At 48.2% G+C, this 27,080-nt stretch overlaps 1 protein-coding gene across 3 annotated transcripts in view; it reads right to left on the bottom strand.

The window, feature by feature from the left end:
* abl2 (c-abl oncogene 2, non-receptor tyrosine kinase) overlaps positions 1–27,000 on the bottom strand; it is a 33,238-nt gene extending 6,238 nt beyond the window's left edge. Inside the window, exons 1-7 of one of the 3 annotated variants that reach the window (XM_062555564.1) lie at positions 26,386–27,000; positions 6,094–6,258; positions 2,623–2,918; positions 1,508–1,780; positions 1,108–1,192; positions 610–787; positions 155–339 (exon numbers count right to left, since the gene is read on the bottom strand). In XM_062555564.1, the coding sequence (XP_062411548.1) occupies positions 155–339; positions 610–787; positions 1,108–1,192; positions 1,508–1,780; positions 2,623–2,918; positions 6,094–6,258; positions 26,386–26,599 (1,396 nt within the window). In that variant the 5' untranslated portion in view covers positions 26,600–27,000. Of the gene's footprint in view, positions 1–154; positions 340–609; positions 788–1,107; positions 1,193–1,507; positions 1,781–2,622; positions 2,919–6,093; positions 6,259–7,318; positions 7,392–7,549; positions 7,818–26,385 lie in introns of those variants that run through there. The other 2 variants (XM_062555565.1, XM_062555566.1) reach the window with 2 other exon arrangements.
* Positions 27,001–27,080: the final 80 nt, after the last annotated feature.

Here is a 27,080-nt window from a genome sequence, read left to right as displayed (position 1 = left end):
TATACTGGCTCATTGCATGAGCATTACACTGAGTGAGAAGGGAAACTTGCTATTTTGAAAGTTTGACAAAGAGAGAGAAGGGACGGACGAACAGACAGACAAAAGAACAAGGGACAAGAGAAGAAGGAGGAGATGTTGTGTGTTCCCGACTCACCCCAGACGTCGGACTTGATGGAGAAGGTGTTGTAGGCCAGGCTCTCCGGAGCGGTCCACTTGATGGGGAACTTGGCTCCGGCGTGGGCCGTGTACGTGTCCCCCGTCATCAGCCGACTCAGGCCAAAGTCTGCCACCTTCACCACGTGGTTCTCCCCCACCAGACAGTTACGCGCCGCCAGGTCCCTGCAGGAGAGGACACAGTGACAAAGCCCAACACCGTCAGTGACATTAAAACAGTCAAAAAGGCTACACTACAAAGACAAAGATGATACTACTATGGGTTACTTCCCAAGTTTAAATGTTGATAGCACTTACAGACTTACAGTATCACAAATATTCTATCATGTTTCATTATGTTCTTCAATACGTTTTCATTATATTTCATTCATCATAAATATGGCTTTGTGGAATCTAAGCTCTCCCCTGTGTATATCCGAACTGTGGAGGCCTCACCTGTGGATGAAGTTCTTCTTCTCCAGGTACTCCATGGCGGAGGAGATCTGCGTGGCCATGTAGAGCAGCACCACGGCAGTCACCTCCTCACGGTCACACTCGCGCAGGTAGTCCAGGAGGTTCCCATGGGGCATGTACTCTGTCACGATGTAGAAGGGGGGCTCCAGCGTACACACACCTTCAAGTTAGAGAGGGGAAGTTATTAACACACATCAAAGGGCACAATACAGCCATAAGTGCTCACGACAGGGAGGGAGATATGAATTGTCTGTATTATGAAAATGTGGACAATGCCAAGGAAATCTGATGACTACAGAGAAAAAGGATTTTTATTTGATCACAGACAAGAGTAATTTATAAGTGCTTAAGAGCCTTGATGTATGTAGGCTCTATATATAAGGCGACAGCAGCGTATCATTTTAATCTTGAGAGTGCATGTCCAAGGGAGAGTGTAATGACTGTGGACGGCTGGCTGAGGCTGTGTATGGGGGGGCTTACCGAGCAGCTGCACCAGGTTAGGATGCTTCACCTCCTTCATGACCGCAGCCTCTTTCAGAAACTCCTCCACCTCCATAGTGTCTTCCTAAACACACAGAGCACAGGAAACATGAGACATCAGGAAGACATTCACTGTAATAAATTATATGCTGTGCTTTGTACCCTCAGTCACAAAAAAGCTATTCATATGAATAGCTAATGTATGGAGCTAAATTGGGTTGCAATACACCCAATGGCCAGTAGGTGGCAATGTGCTACTGCGAAATTTCAGCTTCATGTCAGAGCTGCACAAGCAAAAGCACCCGGGATCTTGCTCCCCCTATTCTTGCGCACCTTCCGAAAAACAGTCCCAATTAATGAATCTAAAACACACACACACACAGAGTTGACCGTCCCGTACCTTGAGTGTCTTGACGGCCACGGTGAGGTTGTACTTCTTCCACACGCCCACGTAGACCTCGCCGTACTGGCCGCCGCCCAGCTTGTGCTTCATGGTGATGTCGGTGCGCTCCATCTCCCACTTGTCGTGGATGGGCGACACGCCGTAGACGGTGGGCTTGTTGCGCTTGGGCGCCGGGTAGTGCAGCGTGGTCACCAGGCCGTCCGCCACCGTGGAGTGGTGGTGCACCAGCTCCGCCAGCGTGCTGAAGCGGCTCTCCGACGTCACGTACACCTGTGCCAGGTAGCGGGGGAGAGAGAGATGAGATGAGACGGAGAGATCAAGAGAGGGATAAGGGGAAGAGGGGAAACATGAAGGGCTTAAGAGAGAGGGATTAGACTTGGGGGGGGAAAGGGGAGAAGAAGACAGCAGGGAATAGGAAGACATAACAAGCCCAAAGGGAGAGGCAGAGATTAGGAGGGCTAGAAAAAAATAGACAAGAGACATATGGATAAGGAATGCAGAGTGGAAAAGGGAGACAGGCAAAGTGAAACAGAAAGGGCTGGAGAGGGCATCATCGATTTAGAGAATTAAGACAAGCAGTGTGGTGGACTCAGAGAGTGTGCGGTATCGATTCAGGGAGCTAGAGTCACCTGAGAGAGGGAAGGAAGGAGAGAGAGACAGAGAGAGAGAGAGAGACACACAGAGAGACAGAGAGCAACTGAGATAGATGAGAGATGGACACTCACTGAATAACAGTGAGATGGGCAGACCACAAACAGTGTAAAAGAGACCATTTACACATAAGCCTGCTACGACCAGGACTGGATAGAGTTGCACTGAGGAGGCTAAAACTAAGAATGTCTTGACGTGTCACAGAGGGGAATGTTCCGTGTGATCATGCACCCATCCAGCTGTCAACACATGAGCCTGAACTCATGGGAGAACATGTCAGGGACAGAGCACTGACAGAAACAAGACCAACACAAGATAGAGAAGCCAAGTGGAACTACAGAGGGAATCACAGTGGAAAGGCAGAAGACAGAAAACAGGAGTGCAAGAGACAGAAAAAAAAGAGGGAGGAGAGCGACATGGATAGAAAACGGACGGCACCATTCTTTAAGAGTTTTGCCCACCTTGCCGTCGGAGGCGGTGTTGATGCGGTAGTGGTAGACGCGTCCCTCGTAGCGCAGCGAGATGGACAGCTGGCCGGGGCTGCTCTCGCTCTCGCGCACCAGGAAGCTGCCGTTGATGAGGCTGCTGAGCAGGTACTCGGCGGCGCTGCGCGACACCGGCCCGTGGTACCAGCTGTGCTTCTCCAGGCTGTTGACCGGCGTGATGTAGTTGCTGGGCACCCAGCCCTGGCCGTTCTTGGAGCGCACCTCGCTCCACTCGCCATTCTGGTTGTAGCCCAGAACGCGCAGCTTCTCACCTGAGGAAGAGGAGAGGAGAGTGGAGGAGATGACAGAGGAAGGACAAGAGGAGGGAAGAGGAAATGAGGGAAAAGGGAGGAACAAGAGGGGGGGGGGGGGGGGAGCGGAAAGAAGACATTTTCAAGATTAATATAAACTCAATACCATAATGCCAGAGCTCCTCTTCCAGCAGCACAGACTCTGGTCTCCAGTCAGCCTTTAAAGCTTCAGCTCTATGCTCCCGTTCACTTATCCCATATCCATGGGCTGATCTCAAAGCAGAGCACGTCTCCTAACCCACATCTCCTAACCCCACCTCATCTCACGAGCAACAAAACCACGTTATCTACAATGTCATACCAATCCAGTGCTTCTCAACGACAGCCGTCAGTCCACACAGCATTCTGGCTCTCTTCTCCGGTGGGACTCGCGCTCTCTGCAAAGTGCTCGGTCCGCTCCCCGGCTATCCCCAGTGCCTCTCCGTCTGTCCCGTGTCCAGTCGGCCTTAAGCCACGCAGGGGTTTTCTGCCCCGCGGCTTCGCTACGGCTAGACGCCTGAGCTCCTTACGCAAGGCGCCTTGGCCATTTCGAGGGCACGGGATCAGGCAAGGGACAGGCACTTGTTGACCCAGTCTCTGGGTGTGACCTCGATTCGCTCTCTCTTTTTTAGGGCTGCTCTAGAGCCATGCCCATTTTAAAAGGACAAAGCAAGTACTGACACACGCATACACACACACACATCTCCCGAGGCGCAAATGCTGCTGAATCTCCCTACTCACTCATCCTCTAAAGAGCCTCTCTTATCCATAAGTCCCTTTCTCCTATTCACCCTCCTCCTCTCTTTCCTCACTCCTCCTCTCGTTCCTCATTCTCCTCCTCTCTTTCCTCACTCTTGATGTTACTCTCGGCTTATTTCACGTCCTCTCCTCTCCTCTCCTTTCCTTTCCTTTGGCTCTCTTGTAGTCCTCGCCGCTTCCTCTCTCCCCCGGTCCTTAATCGGCTAAGAGAGAGTGCTGATGAAGGATCCTCGGGCCAGTAAGGTCATTGTGAATGAGGTCAGGTCAGGATGTGGGCCGTTAGAGGCTCCGCGTGCATCGACACTTTCACTCAGAGAGGCTTAATCACAACTAGCTGCCGCTTCCCTCTCTGATTCTGATTTTGTGTGTGCGTGTTTGTTTGTGTGTGTTTGTGTGTGTGTGTCCCTCTCAAGAGATCATGGTTTCATCATCTCCCTTCATCTCGCTCTCCTTCAATCTCGCTGTTTTCGTCCCCTGCCTCTTTTTCTGCTTTCTATCTGCGCCATCTTGAAAACAACTGCTGATGTTGGGTCAGCTTGGCGCCTGCCATGATGATGACGATGACTGATGTCGGGGCAGGCATACCTGGTGCCATCTCCCAACACACCTTCTTCCTTTGTCTCTCCTGCTGGCCGGGCAGACCTGAGCATGCAGAAACTCATCCCCCCTTGTTTGGTGCCCGGGCCTCAGACTGCCGCGCCTACGAGTCTCCATCTGTCGCCCAGCCCAGTGTGAGAAGGCTCACGCTCGCTCCCACGCCCTGTTCTAGCCAGGGCGATTTCCGACAGGCCCCGGCGAATGTCTAGACCGCTACAGTGCAGTCAACGCTGAGCCGGCTGGGTCACCCATGGCCAGCGCTGTGAGCTTGTGGGCGCAACCCACCACTGAGCTCCAGATGACCGGGGCTATTACCAGGCGAAGGCATGAACAAGGCCCAGACGAGAACCAGCGATTAGGGCCCAGGCGCGCCGCTAACTCCCATCTCCCTCTGATGTGAGCAGCCCTCCTGTTTACCCACCTGCCAGCATTACAGCTGAAGGGATTAGCCATTAAACGGGCATTAGACTGGCCGCGAGAGGGGAGGGGTGTGTCTGCATTAAAACTGCTCCTCTTTCTCGCTAACTCTCTCCCTCACACACACACACACACACACACACACACACACACACACACACACACACACACACACACACACACACACACACACACACACACACACACACACACACACACACACACACACACACACACACACACACACACACACACACACACACACGCTTCTCTGGCTGACTCACGCTTAAGGCATTACAGCCAAGGCACGCTGGGGACTCTGGGTAATTAAGTTGTGCTTTAGTTTTTAAATGGGCTTCTCTTTTCCTGATTAAAATTTAAATCAGGAGAGGAAGATTTAATAAAAAAAAAAATGGGAGCGAGCTAACGAGCAAGAGACAAGGTCGTTTAGCTTCTAAAGCAAGGGTATTTTAAGCCAATCCCCCTTGGGTGGGGTCTCCCTTTGATCCCTAATTTTTTGGGAGAGGGCATGAGGTGGGGGTTCAACGAAGAGGTTACTATGGGGATAAATTTAAGTGGGAAAAAAGAGCCATAAAAAAAGGATGAGACAAAGGACAGAAATGTGAGCAAAGAGAGAGGGATGGTCTCTCGGCGCGCATCCTCTGTGGCCAGACTCATCGCTGCGTGAGCAATATCTCAGGCTCCTGCCGGCATCAGCGCTGGCTGCCGGAGCCCGCGAGTCATCACAATCATCAGCGCCCTCAGGGCCGCTCCCTGAGGCACCCCAGCGAGGTGAGGAGGAGGGCGAGACTCATTAGATTTTGGATGGGGGTACCCATTTATTAGGAAGAACTACAGTAGTAGTGTTCCTGAGGTACGAGTAGCACAATGCTAGTCTCCAAATCCAGAATATGAACTGACAGACAGAACACAGTTTAATAACTGTGTCTACTTTAAGTTTCTAAGTCTGTATCATAAATCTGTGAGGCATTCTTCATATTCATCTAAATTGAGTGAGAGCTGAACTAGTGTTGTGTTTACAATTTTCAGTCTGTTTTTTATGGTTTGTTAATGCTAATGTGCTAGCTAAAGCTGAAAACGCTGACATGGTAATCAGACCATCTTTTAGCTAAATTGTGAGAAAACCTGGCTATGTCATGTACCCAAGTAAGATTTCCAACAGCTGAATAGTGAAAGTGAGAGTTATTCTCCATAAGACAGCTCAAGTTCTCCAAGATCCAACAATGTGTACTGTTAAAATGTACTTACGATGCACTTAAAATGTATTTAGTCTCAATAAGATATACAAGTCAGTACAACCACTGAATAGAACTGTAACCACAGGTTAACTGAGGTGTTGGGACACTCCTCTGGAAATACATACCTTTCGTAATGCTTAGTGTGTTGTCGCCGCTGGCGACAAAATCATAAAGTGCAACGAAGAGGTTGGGGTCGCTCTCGGCGGCGCCCAGCAGATTCTCCTTGGAGCTCCAGCGCACAGCCTCGGTCAACGCCGCCGAGTCCAGCCCAAACGGCCGGTGCAGGGCCTCTGCAGGGGACAGAGAGATAAAGAGAGTTGGTGAGAAGGAGGCCGGCGAGATGGTGGTGTGAGGCATGAGGCAATGAGAGATGAGCAGAGGACGAGAGAAAGACATCGGAGAAGACAAAGACCTCTGATGTAGAGAACACAAAGACAGAGACTCCGTACGATTACAGCGAAAGAAGAAAAAGGAGAATTGCTGATCAAAATAAGAGAGGAGTGAAGTATTCTGTGGTTCCAAAATGGAATAACAGACAAAAAACCCACACTCCCATACTGATGGTAGGAAGATGATAAATGAGCTGGTTTGAAATAGGAGTGGCAGAGGAGATGGAATGCCCATTCCTTCACACATTCTCTCCCTCTCTGAGAAGAGCTAGATGGAGTGAGAGAGCATTAATGCGAAGGAAGTGAGAGGAAAGCTGAAAGTGTGTAATGGTGAGAGTTCAGAAAGTCCACTGAGGATAAGCCAAGACAAAAGAGACAAAGCTAAGAATGTACACTGACCATGTTAGTGTGACAGAAGAAGGGGTGAGAACGGACACTGTCAAGAAATATAAAAGAGACTTCCAGGAACAGGGGAGAGAGAAAAAGAGAGAAAGAGAGAGAAAGAGGCTAATTGACCTCTGCACTGGGCAGGGAGAGCCAGAGAGATGAGAATTGAAAGAGATGGCTAACAAGAGAGCTATCTCAGTTAGCATCAGAAGGTCTGACAAATGGATGGACAGCATGAGAGGAAAGGTTGTGAGGACATATTACACAGATCAGAGACAAAAACACACACACACACACACACACACACACACACACACACACACACGAGGAAGCAACATTTCAAAGGAATAAGAGCTCTAGTACCAGCGACATTATCATCCAATAATGATAATAAAAAACAACAAACTGACAAACAGGCAGCAGACCTAAAGCTGACGAGAAAGCCATGTGAGGTTTTAGCGTTTACTCCCTTTGCTCACAGTAAATAAACTCCGACCGCAAACCTATTCAAACCGTCAACAGGGAACACAACATTCTTCACTGTCAACCAATACTAAATAAACTCCAGCGTTACCCATTTCAGTTTGATTCTAATTATTTCAACATCAGACTTCATCCATTACACCATGAAAGTTAGTTCTCCACAAAGTCCAAAACCCTTGCTGGCAGACAATCCCGATCGCTAGACGCCAACTCAAGAGCTCCTATCTGTGGCGTAGGGCAGGGAAGGGCAGGGCAGGACCAGACACGGCCTGGTACGAGTGGTAAGGTTAGGTACCCACCCAGAGCAGGGCGCTCGGCTCACCTGTGCTGGAGGCACCTTTGACGGAGAGGCGGCTGTAGATGGCATTCTTGACGCTGGGGCAGGGGTGGCCCGTGAGCCAGGCCCGCTCTTCCTCAAAACTGCTGCTGGGTGGTAGGGTCCTCAGAGTCATACTCTGTGGGCCGCGCTCTCTTATGGGAATCGGCTTTCGCGTTTTTCAAAAGACGTGTGGTGGGACACTCCTGAACTCGAGAGGTGACTATCTCCGCTCTGCCAGGAATTCTTTACTCACTGCTGCTTTTTTCCCCCAGAACCTCTGGCTTTTAAATGAATGAGGGGAGTGGCTGGGCTGCGTGGTCGGAAAATTATGCGGGCTCCTTGCTATGGACACACACACATACACACACACACACTCGTGTTGTCTATGGGTTATGGCTTGACTCTACAGCTGTCTTGCAAGCCTGGGCAACTGCTTACCAACGCAGAGAGAGAGAAGGGAGGAGGGGAGAGGGGGTTGAGAAGAGATGAAAAATGCAAAAGGGAAAGAAAGAAATGGGCACGAGTAGATTAAACAAAGACTGACTGATAGGGCTGACACAATTAATCCATTATTTGATTAGTTAAAACAGCAACTATTTTGGTAACTGATTAATCGATTTGTATCTCAATTCTCTGATCACAGCTTTTTAAACTTTAATTTGTATCTTAACTCTAACTTAACCTTAAACCAAATTACTGTGATACTGTTACTAAAAAACGAATGTGCTTTGGGAAACGTTATTTTTTCCACAATCAAACAACCAATGAATTAATTGAGAAAATAATCAACAGACTACTCGATAATTAAAACAATCTTTAGTTCAACGCTACTGACAGATGAGGGGAGGATAATTGATGAGAATAGAGAGTAGAGAATATAGAGAAAGAAGGCATACCAAACTCAATCCATTAATCGAAAGTGTAGTCAAGTGGTATGCAGTGACACACACAGACACACACACGACACTAAAGTGTTGCCAGAAAGAGAGAGTTAGAGAGAGAGAGAGAGAGAGAGAGAGTTAGAGTTAGAGAGAGGGTGAGAGAGTGAGAGAGAGAGAGAGAAACATCCATTCAAGTTTCATGATCAAACAAAAGTACATAGCGCACATTCCAGTGGCCTGTATCACAGAGATAGCGTATTGGTCAGCGTGACTAACAGCACTTACTCTTGGGTGTAAACACTGAGAGAACAGCGACTAAGCCCATAAACGAGTTAGTACTGGGCGCTGTCATGGTTATTAGAACAGGATATTTAGACATCCTGAAGGTTGATGATTTTAAATACAGTCAAAAATGTAGATGCTCCTTTTCTCTTATTCCCACAGCATACTGTTAGAAGATTGATTAAATAGCCTACATTTCCCATCCACCACTTGAAGTGATTGTGATGTGCTTTCTGCAACAACAAGGAAGTCTAAAGGTGTTACAAATCATTTAGCCCGCAGATGTAGAATCCACCGCGGCAGTCATCAGGTCCTCTATACTAAATCTTATTTACTATCTGCTTGTTACTCTACGGGCAATAAGCATGTCAGCCCCTCAACATTTGTCTGAATAGGCTAACTAAGTATTAGATACACGGCATGGTAGGCAAGACAATGTCATCCATGCTACAATGACATATGACGAGCAGCTGTTACGTTGGTAAATCTTAAGCATGTCATCTGTCATCACCTGTGTGGCACGATCATCACAAAAGAATTTGAGTTTCATGTTGAAATAACTAAAGTGATACCCACAATCTATAGCTTCAGGCTTATTCCCCTTGGAGCAACATCAGATCAGTTCCTAGACACAGGTTCAGATAACTTTTTTTTTTTTTTCAAAATGACCCAAGAACTTGCTAATAGCATAACTATATTGCCCATTTCTCTGGTGAAGGGAAGCAGATAAAGCATAAGCATATAGTAAAGCTGATAGTGATTTGAAGATCACCACAGCTGTGTGTACATAAACAGTTAAATCCAGCAGTGGCAGCCTTTACGCAACATATCAACAGTACAGCATGTACAGCAGCATTAGTGTCATGGGCCAGTCAGAACATGTGAAGGAAGCTGGAGTTTGCTGAACAACACAACCACACTGTTGGCACACAGTATCAAATAGAACTTAATCACACACCGAGACACACACACACACAACCACATAGCCTATCCCACCTTTGTTTACCAGCAGAAGGGAGTGCAGGTCTTTCTTGTGACCAGGTCCAGTCACCTGGCTCAGCCACAACTCCCAGTACATGGCCTCCACTTCTCAGACAAATGCTCAGCTTGGTCTTCTTGCGTTCCAGATAAACCCCCTCTGTTGTCCTCTGGTCCTACTGATGCTTCACCATAGTTTCTCTTCAGAGGACTGAACACTCCCAAAAAACACGCTCACTCACGAGTCCAGAGTTTACTTCTCGGAGGAGGAATTAAGGAGATGTTTGATTCTCACTGTGAGACCCATGGAAACACACACACACATATACACACACACACACTATGTAAAAGGAGTGACTCCTATTAGCTTGGTAAGTTTGAAGCAGAAGCCAGCAGCCTCCCCTTCACACTTTGATGTGGCATCTGAAGTCAGAGTTTCCGAGAGAGTGTGGCTGGACGGCGAACCGAGTGAGCACACTTCTCCATGGCCACGACGGGTCTGGTGGGCCACAACCCCCACGTGTGATATGAAGGGAAACTTGAGCTCACCGGACCGTGGGAGTGGGTATGTGTGTGTGTGGCGCGTGTGCATGTCTTTGTGTGGGTGTGTGTATGCGTGGGGGGGGGGGGGGGGGGTCTGTAAGCTATAACTTAACTCCATAGCAGATGGTTCACTCTCACTCTGCCATGTGCCAGCAGTAGCTCTAAGTTCCATGGTACAGAAAGGCAGAAAGATGGCAGAACCAGAAAGACAGACAATGAAAGTAAACAAACTGACCAAACAATGAATGTGTATGGTCCTGACAATAATTGTTGGAGGGGAACTGTATGTTCATTGTTCTTTCTACAAACTAACCTTAAATTCCAGGATGCTTGCAACCCTCCTTACTACAAAAAGACCAAACAATGAATGTGTATGGTCTAGGGCTTTCACGACTGGTGATTTTCAGTAGTCCACTGGTTCACAATAGTCGTCGACTAGTCGTTAATTTATTTGTTAGTAAAGTTGATGCGTTAGTTGCCTTAAGAAAGACGCAGAGGGTGGAATTTTAGTCAATACTTAACTGTATCGACTAGTGGTTATAATAGTCGACTAGTTTGGTCGGCAATTGTTGGGGGAGTTGTATGTTCATTGTTCCTTCTACAAACTAACATTCCCAGGATGTTTGTAATCTTCCTTATTACTTCATAAAACCACCTACATCACCACACCATTAATTCAGAGTCGTAGCCTCCGGGAATAACTGCAATGTAATGAATTTTCCATAATCACCTTCACATCCTGTGAGGTCTACCAACATCATGCACACTTACCAGCAAGGCAGACGCATAGAACGCCTACCTACTCTTTGGATGCCAGCTAAGTGGGCATGAGAGGTGAGGTCTCCTGTCAAGACCAAAGACAGCTTTATTTTTAGTAGCTCTTAGTTCTTATCCTACAAAAAAGCAAACATCCAACAAACCACAGCAAAGCTCCAGGAAAACATGTGATTCAGGTGTGCTGCAGACCAACAGAGAATCCAGAAGAAATGGGTAATTTTTGAATTACTCTAACTAACCCAAGTGGCATGTTCTTGCCAAGGTCTGTTCAGTGGGTGTATGCTGAAAGCCTCCGCCCAAGGCCTGGCCTTCACTGAGGAGGAAAAACACCTTCTGCCCAGCCTGATCCAGCAGCTGTTATGACACAAGTTCCACCATAAAGGACTACGCCATATGGCCCTTATACACCCACAGTGTATGTATGTGCCCACGTGTATGAAGTGTGGCCTGCCTGTTTGTCACTTAGCGTATCAATGCTGTTCAGTGTGTGTGTGTGTGTGTGTGTGTGTGTGTACATGCGCAAAGCAATTGTGGGTGATCTTGTTTGCACCACTGATTGCATAAACTACACTATACAATTGAGTGTGCTGCTGGATGTATGTGGCTGTTAAGTGTGTGTGTCTGTAAGTTACGCATGTGTGTGAGTGTGCGCTGTACTGTTGGGTGTGTGTGTGGATGCGTGTGCCTTTGTGCGGTGGTATGGCAGGCGTGCGGCAGGACGGGCGGCTGAGCAGCTCCAGCAGTCACAGCTGTGGCAGTGGTGTGGGTCGTCCCGACTCCGGCTCAATGGGCACATTCACCCAGGGGGTGACCTCGCCACTGAGGGACCCCTGTGCAGCTGTCACTGCGGCAGCTGAAGCAGCTATCTACTATCACTGCTCGTGCACACACACACACACACTCACACACGCGCACACACACACACACACACACACACACACACACGCACACGCGCACACACACACACACACACACACACACACACACACACACACACACACACACACACACACACACACACACACACACACACACACACACACACACACACACACACACACACACACACACACACACACACACACACACAATTGACCACAGTGATTCAGATATCAAGGCATCACAAGTATGAGTCAGAGGGCTTTGTTAAAGACCACTTTAAAACATTTTCACTTAGCCAGTTAAAGTACTTACTTAGGTCAATCATATTTAATTTTTATAGGGCTAAAGAAAATCATCAAAGCAGCCCAAAGCAGAGGTGGGCATAATGAGACATGGGTATGCCTACTGCTTCCCTACCACAACAAGGCTGCACCACAGTACAGTTTGACACTAAAAAAACGACTGATCATCAGAAGCACCTGGCTAACGACCCCATGTCCTGTCCATTAGGGCTTTAGAAGTCAAATAAAGCCGCTTCTGAGGGTGTGACCTGCCAGGTCTCAAACACCACCCACTGCATGGGCCAGATGCTGACGCAGCCCCGACCTGTGTGGCATAATCTGAATCAATCTGGGGGCAGCAGACAGACGGATTATACACGGCTGGGTGGCTCCGTCAGAGACAGGAGATGTGTGTCAGCCAGAGCCAGCCGAGTGCTGCAGAGGCATATCGGGATGTGCACAGTCAGCCATGCCTGGGGGCCAGGCACTCATTGACGGATAGAAAGATGATCGATCGTCTCTTGGATCAATCTAGTCTCCGGGAGAGAGACCGAGGGCCAACTACCCCAGAGCTGACAGCAAAACTGCTGATGGTGTTCTTTTTGTGAATGAGGCCACTACAAAAATGAATGTTGGGGGACAAATAACACATACCGAAGAAAAAGGATTAAAGGAAATCTTTCTATTGTGAAAAGCCATGACTTAAATATGGCACCAGAATATTGGTTTACAGTAAAATCCTAGAAATGGGTAGCATTTTTCACACATTTCACCACTACATCTCTGTACTGGGTTTGCCTGCTACTGATGTATACACACTCATACTCACAGAGTGCAAAGAAGAAACCATGCCGCACGCAGCTTGAGATCTCCATGTTCTGCCAGAAGGCACAGATGACATCTAAAGAGGAGCTCAAAGACGACACAGCGTCATCTCAGCTTCGATCCTCTGACAAACAGGCGCTCTCAACCGCACAACATCTGCCTGCGGTCATGTGTGGATGTGACAGGACGTGGCTGATGGGCACGACAGGGCAGAGGTGCCACTGACCCAGGGGGTGCGGGGTGCCCCGCCCGGCTGCTTACGGAGCGACAAGCAAAGGCAAAGAGGTCTTTCGTAGAGGTCACCCTTCCTCTAGCCAGGAGTGACTGACAAATGTGATGATGATGACGACCACAATGGCACTCGTAATGTCAAAATGCGAGACAAACTGGGAAGCTGCCAAGGTAGTGCCGTGCTTCCAGCAGCCATTTCAGCATAGTGTTTGCCTGGAGCAGTCAGCGTGCATTAGTAGTCTATCTTCAGAATCAGCAGCGCTCCCCAGTCCCCACACCCTTCCCTCTTATTTCTTTTTAGCTCCTTCGCCGCTCCCTCCAATGCGCTGAGTCAGTTTTGACAGCAGAGAGCTCTGGCCAGTCTCTCACTAAAGGGACACGATTTCACTCTGAAGCTTAATGAGGCACTTTCTGTGCACTGTAAAGTTGATGGAGCACTTTCCAATGGCATACTTCTAATGGGATTGAGGAGTGTAATAAATTAATGGGACATTTGAGAGACTAATCCGGTATGCCCGTAGGATCTTTAAGAAAATGACAATAATCCAAAGCCTTTTGAGGAATCACTTACCATATAAACGTCAAACCTGTCTTTGGTAATGACAGATGAATCAACGAATTTCCATTACTTTGTGCTACCAGACTTATGTGTGCTAGAAATCGCATAAAATACATCTAATGTTGTCTATAAATCAAAAGATGTGGCAACTATGACAACGGCAAATGAATACATTATCCAGCCTACTTGAATTTGCCAGAGTGAGAGTAAAAGCTGAGAGAGCTTCTATCGTAAGACAAGTTATTTATTAGTATATTTAGGATAAAAAATAATCCTATTAAATGAGGATAACTAATCTGTTGTGGGCCTATTACATTTGAGTTAGGCTATTTTCCCAAAACCACAGATGAAGCACATTAAGACTAAGTGGACGGGCAGGCTGAGAGAGAGGATTACCAAAGATAAAAAGCTAAAATCTCCTCCACCAATAGAGACAGCTTCATACAGCTACTTGAAATGCTGTGTCATTTGTCTAAGAGCTACTACTAGAGTGTTTGTTACTGATGGTGGTTGGTTGTCAGTCAGCATTATTAGGCAGAGGAGCTGCCTCTGGTCCTGCCTGTTCAGCCAGAGCCTGGGCTGGACCCAGCGCCTTGCGCCGCCATCACTGCAGCCTGCTTCACTGTGCATGGGAGGGAGGGAGGGAGGGAGGGAGGGAGGGATAAAGACAGGGATGCCGGGAGTATTTTTAGCTGCCGTGCAAAACAAAACAATATGGGCAATAAATACCTCCCCAATGATCACAGCTCCAAACCAGCAGGGCTGGAGGAAGCAGCAACAATGACTGCAGACAATGGCATGTAGGAGGGAGAGAGAACGAGAGGGAGAGAGAGAATAGAACGAGAGGGGGAGAGAGAGGGACGCGGGGAGTGGACGAGGGAGAGCGAGACTGACGGCCAACACGGACAAACACTTGTCTCAGTGTGTTAATGAGGAGAATGAACATCGGCCTCTTGGCCCGGGAGACAAAGGCTACCTTGTTCTTCTTTTGGGAGGAAGGTTGCGTGTGTGTCTGTGTGTGTGTGTTCCAGTAAACACTGAAATAGCCGAGGCACTTGAGTGTAGAGCGACTGAAAGAGGACCAGCCCTGTCTGTGTGTGTCTGTGTGTGTGCGCGCATTGACCCTAAGGCCATGGACCAACAAATAGTGCGGAAAGGGTGGTGGCAAACAAACATGTGTTTATGGCTGGAAGAGAGCGCACAAACACACAGCAAATGGGTTCTGCAGGGGGTGGGATGGGATGGGGTGGGGTGAGAAGTTCACGGCCGGCAAAATCAGGTTAAGTTCAGGGTTTGTTTTGTTGTTATTCACTGCAGTGCTTATGAAACCTGGCAGATCAGCAAAATGTCATGGCTAGAGCAACACAATTTTAAAGCATCTTTAAGCCAGTACCCACATAAAAGCATATTATAAATACGACTGAAATAAGCTTGAATGTTTCCTCTCAGAGAGCAGCATAACATGACACTGTGGTCCAGTGGAAATGGCAAGTTTCACTTGGCTGGACTCTTCCTACCAGGTCTGCTGAAAGCCAAGAGACAGGGCTCAGAAGGACTACGCAATTATGTTGAAACAATTTCCCACACGATTCTATAATCCTAACCCAACAGCACGACTCTAAGTTGACCGGCATGCTTGATTGTGTCAATTAAAGAACGTGTTTAATAAAAGGGAGGAACCAGTCATCAAATGAGTGACTGTCAGCACCTTTTCAGTCCTGTGAGGAATTCCGGTCAGCGCCTCCTCTCCGCTCATCCCGTCCTCTTTACGCCATCACCCCTGAGCCCGTGCATCAGGATGGCTGAGTAATGGCAGCCAGCAGCCTGGGAAATGGCCGTAGCTCACTCACTCATCAGCAATTACTGCCACAAGCATCCGGCCTCCAGCCTCTTAATCAGGCCGTCTAATGGAGCTCTCAGCACCCCATCTTCACTGCCCACCAAAGCCTGGGACTGACTTATGCCCTGCTTGACATTACATCCCACTTCTCCCACACACACACGCGTACACACACACGCGCGTACACACACACACACACACACACACACACACACACACACACACACACACACACACACACACACACACACACACACACACACACACACACACACACACACACACACACACACACACACACACACACACACACACACACACACACACACACACAGCGTTGTGCATTGAGTGCAGTGAGTGGGCAGTGAAGAGGACCTGAGGGAGGACGGTTGAAGCCCATTTGCTCATGTTGCAGATTGAGCTGGTAGTGAGTGGGACAGGAGGGGGATGGAAGGAGAGGTCAGGCAGGCCGATGTGCTGACTAATGCGGAGTCCGCTGTGCTGGTGCGCCCTTTGAGGTTACAGGTCAAGAGGTCAAAGGTGAACATGGTCCCATCGGGTCCTTGTATATGCAGAAACAGAGGGCAGAATCAACGCGTGGTCCTGCTCTCCCCAGGTCACACTCAAGCAGTGTGTCTTTGAATATGCCAATACACTATCGGGCAATGGCTCTCCTATTGTTTACAAGAGGAATCTTCTGATTTTCATCCATACACAGCCTATAGTTTTTAGGTGTCCCTGTCTAGTTCTGCTTTGTAAGTAAGTAAGTAAGTAAGTAAGTAACTTTATTTGTCCCCCAATGGGGCAATTTGTTGTGCAGCAAGTACGGTACGGATCACATACAATCACACACACAAACAACAAACACACACAGTTTAAGAGGTTGCCTATATTGCAGCCATACTTGTAGTCAGTAAGTTCAACATGCATGAGGGGCCACAATTAACCATTAAAACAAAACGTGCCAGTAGTTCAATCCAGATTGGAAATAACATGGAAAATCTTCTATTAAGGCACTTCTAGCTTTCTTAATTAATAGAAAATTCCATGCCGTCATGCGGTGTGCCCCGTTATGAAATGTCTGGTGCCGGTCTGAGAAGTCGGAGCTGGGCCAGGGCACAGGCAAGGCTGGGCATGTGCAAGTGTATGCACACCAGAGGCACCCACTGGTGAACTACCGCTGATTCACCCATACTTTAAACACAAAACATATTCTCAGTAATGCAACAACAACAATAGGAGGTATTCTCCAAGCATATCAGACATTGCAAGTTGATGCAAGTACTGTGTCTCTAAATACTGGCACAAGACCTTCTACAACACCAATGCCAGGGTCCTGTGGAAAATTTCAACATCCAGATCCAGAGTGCTGAAGATTTGTTGGTCGCCCCCGACATTAATGGGTCAAGTTCATACGCACATTTGGTTTTAGAGTGCGGCAGATTCAGACATTTGTGTTGCATCACTGCTCCCTCTGCTCAGTTCCCCGGGCACTTCCTGCATTGCAGAGGGGCTCTGTGGTTTGAAGATTAAACAGCCTTTTGGACGGGAAAGCTTTCAGAAGGTGATGAATAACCCAGAAGGACTGAATCAGCTCACACTGCAGACGGCCATTAGGAAACTCTTGGTCTGTGACAATCACTCCATTTATTCAATAGGCTTTTTCCACTACGCACAGGTCCATCTAGGATTTGCGAGCGTGTCTGTGTGCCTGTGTGTGTGGGACCAGGAGAGATCGCACAGCATGGGCCATCACTAAGAGATGTATGGGTGTGTGTGCACCAGAGAGGGCAGCATGCATAAAATATTGTATCAGTATGACAGAGAGGTTTGGGTATGTGTGTGTGTGTGTGTGTGTGTGTGTGTGTGTGTGTGTGTGTGTGTGTGTTGTATTTCGTCCAATAATCAGACAGTGTGGAGCCAGAGCCACCACTGCAGCTGATCTCAGTCATGTAGTAAAAAGGGGGCCGATCTATGGACTTCCATAAAGCACACGCCCATCCACTCCTCTTCCCATCCATTTCCCTATCATCACGTCCCCCCCATCCCACTGCGGCAGCCACATTCCTCACCCAGCACTCTTACACTGCTTGCACAATCCGTAGGGGAGGTCTCTTTTCCTCTTCCCCTCCCCTTCCATCCCTCCCTCCCTCCCTCCCTCCTTCTCTCTTTCAGGCACTCCTTCAGCGCTCGATGGCACCACTACACCGGTCTGCTTGCACAATCAGTGGGGCAGGCTCACCTCCTTTCCCCACCCTTCTCTCTAGCGATCCATTTCTCCCTTGCTCAATATCCTAGCGATGCCTCCCGTTCCTCCCTCTCTCTCTCTCTCTCTCTCTCTCTCTCTCCTTCCCTCCCTTTCTCTCTATGACTAATTCCTCCAGAGCGCCTCATCAGAGCCTCAGGAGAGTGTCAGCTCCTACCAGTCCTCTCTCAAGTGTCTCCACCTCGATGCTGCGTGGCCCTTGGAGACAGAACACACACTGGTTGCCACAGCAAAGTACTGTAGGCAGGCCAGGACCGTCTGAGGGGGTCGCTGGTGATGCTCGCTGCCCATGGCTTTATTTCTGTTGACTCTTGTTTAATGACAGGTTAGCCGCCACAACACACAGCTCTCACCCTCCAGGCAGTGTCGCACACGCACGCACGCACGCACGCACGCACGCACGCACGCACGCACGCACGCACGCACGCACGCACGCACGCACGCACGCACGCACGCACGCACGCACGCACGCACGCACGCACGCACGCACGCACGCACGCGCACACGCGCACACACGCACACACGCACACACGCACACACGCACACACACACACACACACACACACACACACACACACACACAGCGATTAGGGGTTTACCCCACTTAAATTGTTTTGCTTATTGTTCAATTACAACAGCATCATCACAAAGAAGTAGCCTAGTTTTACAAGTGAATTTCTGCTTTGCTTGTGCTGAATGAGATGGCTAACCTGGTATGGTCAAACGGCATCTCAATTCCACGCTGGACAGTGGACACTCGATAAAACAGAACAGCCTGGACGATCAGATCTCTGACTAGCTGATCTGAAAGCTCTGGGGGAGTGGCTAATCCAATGCTTTTCTGGATCATTTCAACCAACAGGATCAAGTGAAAGCAGTGAATTACAGGCTCTAGAAACATTAAACATATCAAGAACATCTTTCCAGACCTCTGGTAAAAATACCAAAAGGAAAAAGCACCACATCATTTTCAAACCTGCCTGAAGAGACCTGTTCAATACATCATTTGTATGCCTGTTCATAAGAGCGCACTCCTCATTGTGTAACAGGTCCAAACATAGGAGATAAAAGCCAACTTCAGCAAAGTCCAGATAGGTCAAATTGAGGTGGATTTATTCAACAAGCTTGCGGTAATTTCATGATGTTATGAAGGGAACAGTCCTGAATGGCTCATTTTTGTCTCACTGAGTCCTGTTCCAGACCTAAGCAGCCCACAAACAAATGACCGGGTTTTGTTATTTCGGTGCGCTTTTATTTTTTCATTTGTTTTTTCCTCCAGCGTAAAAGCACTGTAAAAAGTGACATTTTCATAATCTGACCTTTAAGCAAAGCTGAAAACCTGCCTATGAGAAAACTGCAAAGACTCTTGTTTCATTTCACTTGGTCTGTGAGCACATATGGTGCTCATCACCACGCTGATGTTTCCCATCCCGGCACGCATAAAAAAAACCTTTTTAAGAGGCGACATATGGCAACGGCCCCAATCAATTTTCTTCAATAAGTCCTAAAACCACCTATCAATCCCAAGAGAACGTGACCCTCGCAACGACCACTTTAAGGCTTGACTGACCAACACGTGGAGCTTGGCCTGCCCGGGACGTAAAGATGCTGCACGTTGAAGAGGAGAGAGAGAGAAAGGGGGGGGCAGGAGAGCGTCGGTTGCGTTTAATTGCTCCCACAGATAAGGCGAGCTAAGCCCTGCGCTTGTTAATGAGATTGCCACCGCAGGGAGGGGAGGGCGCTCTACACTAATGAGCAGAGGCCGCTGTGATCAGTGTTCCAGGCAAGGGAGAGAGCCAACAGGAGACAGAGCTCACCAGGGCAGATGTGGCCTGCATAAGCTATTACACATAGCCTACCGTATACTTCCCATACATAGTTGGGGAAATGTGTAGGAATTTGGTGACAACACCTCTACGATACCACTATGCAAGGTGCAGCTGATACCAGAGGCTGTGACTCAACTGCAAGAGAACAATAGTGTCCTGACAGTAAATGTTTTATTTTCACATTGACACAGTTTTATCTGGAAGTACTGACGATGATGATTATGACGGTTAGAGTACAACATCTAAACACAATGTCCAAGAAATGTCATGACTAGGGTTGTTAATGAATAATCGAATATCGAATAATGTTTGTTAAGAATTTATTCGACTAAAATAAATGCCTAATGAATAATCGTTTTAGTCTCACGCAATATGAGAACAGCAACATTTTCCGGTATTTTGCGCGCATGACAAAAACAAGCAGAGATGAAGCGAGCGAGGAAAAGTGCTGGACCTCTTCTTTATTTAGGGTCTCATGGGAACGGGGTACCTAGTAAAACGTAAGCAGGAAGTGTTGTGGTTAGAACAACGTGAAGTGCGAGAGTTAGAGAAGTGTGTGTTATGTTAATGAATGCGGGAGACCTGTTTTGTGAAGCATCTCCATGTTAAACGAAAAGAAGCCTATTAAACTGGTATTCCGAGACATCAAGCCTCCTTCGTTTCATCATCAATATACCACTAGGATAACCCGTGTTTGAACGATTACCTCGCAAGCTGCCGGCAAGTAAGTTAAAACTTAAAGTGACAAGATAACGGGCCGACCGGCAAGGTAACAAAATGCTCATCCGACCATAAACGAAACCGGCACTGGAGATGACCAGTGAGCGTTGCAATCGCTAGCCTACATGTTCAAATAAGACCTACGTCGGATGGTAAAATAAAGTTTACAACTTGTTGTAAACAACTTATTTCTTGATGAAGGTTTTTTTTTTTTTTTTAATATCATCGTTTATATCAATTGTGTGCGTGTTGGACATGTGGGAGTGATGGGTGGGGGCAAATGTTTACACGGCTCTGAATGCCATGTGACGTCATGATTTAGCAAATAATCGATTAATTGTTTAATAACGTTATGATTAGTCGAACATGAAAATTCATCTAAAGTCCCAACCCTAGTCATGACACATCTCCTTGGAAAACCTATATTCATTTGTGCATCATCATACAGGTCTTTCTATGTGAAATCAGACAAGGCTGTTGCTGGCTGCACCATCTCAGATTTTGTTCAAACCTTGTCTATACAAAAAATGGGTCCCAAAACCAAGGCCTGTAAAATTTTTCTGTTCAAATCCTGTCTTCATCCCTCAAAATAATTTCACCTGGGATTCTGGGAAGCAATGTTGAAAAGTATGATTCATGGGCAGCCCAAAGCATGTAGGATGGAAGACAGACATGTTGTCAGCATGACTGAACCACAACAAGTTTGAAAGGCATGCTTGTAGACCTGTCTGTGTCATCAGATGATACTTCATGTTGCAATACCAAAAGCCCCCCACCATAAATCTGAGCACATAAACCATCACCTGACATTCGTCTTGCAGTCTCAACATACTAAATTCAAGCGGGTAGGTTGCAGATCATAGTGATGTGGATGTGCTGTGGACCAGGACAAAACATAGTGAGTGACGACAAATGTTGAGCGGATTCTTTTTCTCATGTCAATCAGTTGCTCCTTACCACACTAGGCTCACACATGTACACATAGGCACACACACTTCTTAGGAACGCACACACACACACACACACACACACACACACACACACACACACACACACACACACACACACACACACACACACACACACACACACACACACACACACACACACACACACACACACACACACACACACACACACACACACACACACACACACACACACACACACACACACACACACACACACACACACACACACACACACACACACACACACGCGCGGATCCCGTTTCCAATCAACCACCATGATGATTCGTAGTGTTTGAGGACGATGCGTCACAGACAGCAAACCAGCAAATCACCAGTGAACACACCCCCTTCTCTGAGACTGAGCCTGCATGTCGCCTGCCTCTGGCCAGATTGGTAAAGTGGTTGGGGAGATTGGGAGGGCAGTGTGAGAGGGGTGGTGTTAAGCTTAGACGTGGGAGAGGACAGCCAGGCAGGATTATCCTCTCCGCTCAAGTACAGGCTCAATATCCACCCCACTGGAGAGGAGAGGAAGAGGGGAGAGGGGAGAGAGGAAGAGAGGAGAGAGGAGAGAGGAGAAGAGAGAGGAGAGCTGGCCAGACAGAGAAGGAGAAGATGAGGGGATTAGAGAGAGAGCCATGACAAGCATGTATGGAAGACACATGCTGAGCAAGAGAGAGAGCAACAGAGAGATAGAGAGAGAGAGAGAGAGAGGGTGATAGAGGGTGGGGAAAGGTGAAGAGGTGATAAAACAGTGAGCAGCGAACAGGAGCCAAGTGTCTGGCTCAGTCCAGCAGAGCTTGTTTTTCACCCCCACCACCGCAATTCACAGCATCCAAGCCACCCAACAGCTGTCCTGGCTTCTCTCCCTTTCTCTCAAACACACACCCACACACAACGCTTGACTTTCTCCATCTCGTACACACAAACACGGACTCCGCCAAACCCACAGCCACAATAAATCACTCCACGACCAAACAGCAAATCATAAACAGTGAATGCTTCAGACACACATCAGAAAAGCGGCGATGAGAGAGGTCATATTCTGAACCAATGGAGATACCACAGGCTACAACATATGACAGTAACTGTATCCAACCCCCTTCCCCTTCATTCAGCGCTCAGGCATCCCTGGTTTGGGAGAGGAAAAACAAAGAACCAGAAGAGCACTGGGCTTGGCCGTTCAACTGTCGCAGACGGGAGGGCCGGGACCAGGAGCCGCCCGGAGCCTCTTTGCCCCGCCGAGGGGGCCACGGGCGTTTGGGTCACCCGGACATAAGCCAGCGGCAACACACACACACACACACACACACACACACACACTTGGGCACACCAGAGCAGGCCATGCCACGGATGCCAGGGGGATGTGGTGGCATGTCGGCATGTCATGCACACACTCACTCACACCTCGAGTTGGAGAGAAACATTCAGGCCACGCAAGAGGCCGGCAGATCAGCAGGTGGGGTAAAAAGGCTCCCCCTGGTGGTTTGGGGAGGAAGAGGGTGTTCTCCGTTATCCCCAAAACACAAACACACACACAGAGAAAACCAGACACAACAGCACACCCTGTCTAATGGCAAATCTAGCCTACATCTATGAAAGGAGGGGGGAAATGAGACATTTGTTTATGTGTTTACTGTCAAGTGCTGATTGTATGTTAAAAATAATAGTGGATTAGTCTAATCCAATTTCATGGATAATGCAAATCAGCTTACACATTAGATCATGGGCACTGCATCTGCCCTTGAGCTTTCCCAATGGCAATGGGAAATGGGGGCAATGGGGGGGGGGGGGGGGGCACTTCTGTGTGTGTGTGTGTGTGTGTGTGTGTGTGTGTGTGTGTGTGTGTATGTAAAACAACTTTTGCTGCCAGAGCATACACACACACACGTGACAAGAGGTTCTGCTTGGCCTAATTAGTCCTGTCAAAATGCATTTTCCCCACAATTTCACACTGCGCAAAAACTCTACTGTTTCTACAGCTTTGAAGCCCAGTGCTCCGGCGAGTGGGAATTACGCATGAATAATAAACCGTCTGCAAGGATCCCAGGGACAGAGCTCTATCCTACACAGTCCTCCACGTTCTCCCCCTTTGAATATTACATTAACAAAGAGGTTTAGTCCGAAAGGGGGTGCGTGATGATGACCTCACCAATAGGATGGCGTAGAGGGTAGTGTAGGTGGGTGGGAGTTTAGAATCCTGCTGAGTCACCTTGTCTGCGGAGGGCACCGGAGGTCGTCTGGGAGACTGAGGCTGGCCGGCTGCCGCTGAGGGCATTGAGTCAGCACTGGCCTCCTCCACACCAGAGACACGAAAGACGCTCGACTCCCTGGGAGACAGCAACTGTCAGAACCATTCCCCATCGCCTATGTCAAAGCCACAGTCATTCCTAAACAGTCACTGTCCTTAGATATGCATGCATGTATGCCCAAACGCACACAGACAGAGCTGTGAAGATCAACGCTTCCTGCCCTTTCTGACAGAGATGCAGCCACTCTTATGAGACAGCAGTGCATTACAGGCCAGCGAAAACCCTTCCCCGCATAATAACACAAACACACACAACAAAATCATGTAGGCTAGTTGAAGGAAAATAAACATCTCGAGAGGCCAAACGCTGGAAGAGGAAACGTTTATCTCCAGAGTGCGATGGCGCTCAAGTTCAAGGGGAGAGAGAGGGGAAGAGACATGAGGATCTGCTTTTGTGTCCAAAACAGGAACTTCAGTGTGACAGCGCAGTAACAGATGTGCTGAAGGAGAGGGATCAAAACCAGCAACATCCTGTGCAATGCATAGCCTGTACACACACACACACACGATTCCCAGCAATGAAACATTCTATCAATACAGTCAACCTGGTGACATCAGCACCACTTCATACCATCCCAATAATAAAAAAAACACTTCAAGCAATTCCTGAATTATGTTAGGTGCTGAGAATAACCCTGGCAAATGGCATTTCCATTATCCCTAAGCAAATGCCATAGAGCAGAGAAAGCAAATGTTTATTTGACATACTAGATACCATTAGAGTTCAACAGAGGTCCTGGATTAACTGTGTGCCCAGGCCCTATAGAGGCCATGCTTGACATTTGGAAATAAATAAATAAATATTTACGGGCATTCAGGGTGCCCTTTGCTAGCCTGCCTGATCCAGCTGAAGGGTTACACTGTGGAGATGTGACAAGTCTCCAGCAGGCTGAGGGAGAGCGTGAGAGATGGAGAGGGAAGTGAGAGAGAGTGAGAGAGAGAGAGAGAGAGAGAGAGAGAGAGAGAGAGAGAGAGAGGGCGGGAGGGAGGGAGGTGAGAGGAAAGACAAATGAAGGCATGAGAGGGAGGGAAAAAAGGAAGAGAAACTCGACTGTGTTTCTCTGACGTCCCCATCACATCTGATCGCTGTGTCAGCTTTGACTGGCCCACCCTCCGGGCTGGAGGAGGTCACAGAGAATCAGACCCAGTGCACACTGCAGCGAGACGGAGCTGCAGCATGGGGGAGACGGGCACGGGGAGGAGAGGAGCTGCTCGGGTGAGCTGTAGGAACTGCTGATCCTCCTCAATGTGAAATTAAGCCCTGCTGCTTGCCCACTTAAAGGTCAGAACGCCCACCCTTGTCCACTATCACAAGTCGCTCATGGTTCCTTCATAGATTACAGGCATCTGTGAACACACACACACACACACACACACACACACACACACACACACACACACACACACACACACACACACACACACACACACACACACACACACACACACACACACACACACACACACACACACACACTTGCTTCCGGAGGTTGCCGATCAAAGATATTATTTCTGACAAGATCCTACCGACCCATCTCTTTACCAAGCACTCAATTTACAGTGACCTCTTAGAGAGAAAGAGGAGAGGACAAGGGCAAGTGTGAAAAAATACCTGGATAGCTAAATAAAAAACCAACAAAAGCATGAAAAGTCATGTGCCTCATGTTCTTTGCCAGCAAGAAAGAAATCACTAATCTTGTTTAAGTAAATCTAATTTAAAATCTGTTGTCAGAAATACTATTTTTGTGAGGTCGCTCTTAAGGTGGACTGTCAGCTGAGGCCGAGTATGCTTTGAGTCCGTCTAAGCATTTCAACACATGATTGGTGTCTGAAAACACCAGCATCATCTCACAATTAAGTGTTGCTACCTTCAGTTCCCACTTATCTGTTTTAAGTCAAAGGAAGTGAATATCCTTGCTGACAACATTTCTAGTCTGAAACATAGGGCCGGGGTCTACGCTATTCATTCTGTTTCGAGCATCTCCAATGTATTATTATCGTCCATTATGCGTCTCCATCTTGCCGAAATCATGGCTCTGCCATACTCCCCATCCAACACTTCAGTCATGAAGACTGAACGTGTCCGTCATGCCAGATGTGTTGCTCCTGTTTGAGGCAATTTCTCTCTCTAGTCTCAAAAGACGTTCCAAGAAACCGATAGTCACTTCAAACTTTTGTTTCACAGTAGCTTTCACGCTCAATTCATTGAACTGGTTTCCATCTATATCCTTCAAGTTACCACTTTGACAACAGCTGATAGATAGAGCTCGACAGCTAGCAACGTCAGCTTGCATGGGCACGTTTCCCGTGAGTAAGGTGACAAACTGAGGCCATTTGCCAGTTGTAAAGTAGCAGCTATTCTGACTGGTAGAATTAACGTAAATGTCGGCAAGTTGGGTACAGAGGCGAGGTGTGTAAAGGCAAGACCGCCGCATGCTACGTTTGCGAGGGACTGTTGATGTTGCTGTGCCAAGCATACACATCGTTAACTTAGTTATCATTCTCCTGCTATTTCCGCTAGCTAACGTCCATGTACCGTTTTTCTGGCTAAGATAGGATAGCCAGAGTGCTAGGAAAAGGGAAGTCCAGATTTGTTCACCGGCCAGTCAGGCTATCACACAAAAGACTGAACACAATGCCATACTACTGAGGAATAAAGCAATTACCTGAGTGTTGAGTGAATATATTAATTCCCGGGTCCGACAAGTTAGCAGCGGCTGTTCTCCCTGGTGGCGTTCCAGTAGTCGCGACTTCTTTGGGTCTCCTCCCGGAGCCACTCGATCGACTTGCTTTCCCGGGGTGCTGCAGCTGAGAGTGCGGCTGCTGCGGTTGGAGTCCTGAAGAAGCCCCCTCGCCCACGCGTCCAACCTGTTGTCCCATTTCTCTCCGAGTTATATGTTACAATCCCTGGGACGTCGCAAGCCAACCCACCGTCCTCTTGGATCACATCCCCCAACAGAGCGAAGGGGCCTATTCAGGAGTATTCTTCGACCCCTCTTCAAGTCCGGGCTAGACAGCTATCCGAGCTAGCTAGCAAGCTACTAGCTGTCCTAGCAGGCTTGCTAGCGCGATAGCTATCAGTATGTGCCCACCCACCTCACTTGTATTAGCAATATTAGGCAATTTATCAAATTTGCAGGCAACAGATTAACGGCATCTATAAGCGGAACCACCAGTAAGGACCGTTTTCTGCGTTGGCCCCGAGTCAGTGTGAAAATGAACCCTTTTAGGGTCGTCTAGATTCGCTCCAGCCACTACGCGCCCCCTCTGACGCCGCCATATTTACCGCAGAATCAGTGTGCAGTCTTTACCAGTGAATCTTTCTGAATGAATCCCACAATGGGTGGCGTGCACCGAGTCA

The sequence above is a fragment of the Sardina pilchardus genome, chromosome 15, assembly GCF_963854185.1.
Source record: "Sardina pilchardus chromosome 15, fSarPil1.1, whole genome shotgun sequence".
NCBI classification, from domain to species: domain Eukaryota; kingdom Metazoa; phylum Chordata; class Actinopteri; order Clupeiformes; family Clupeidae; genus Sardina; species Sardina pilchardus.
This window is presented reverse-complemented; position numbering and strand designations above follow the sequence as displayed.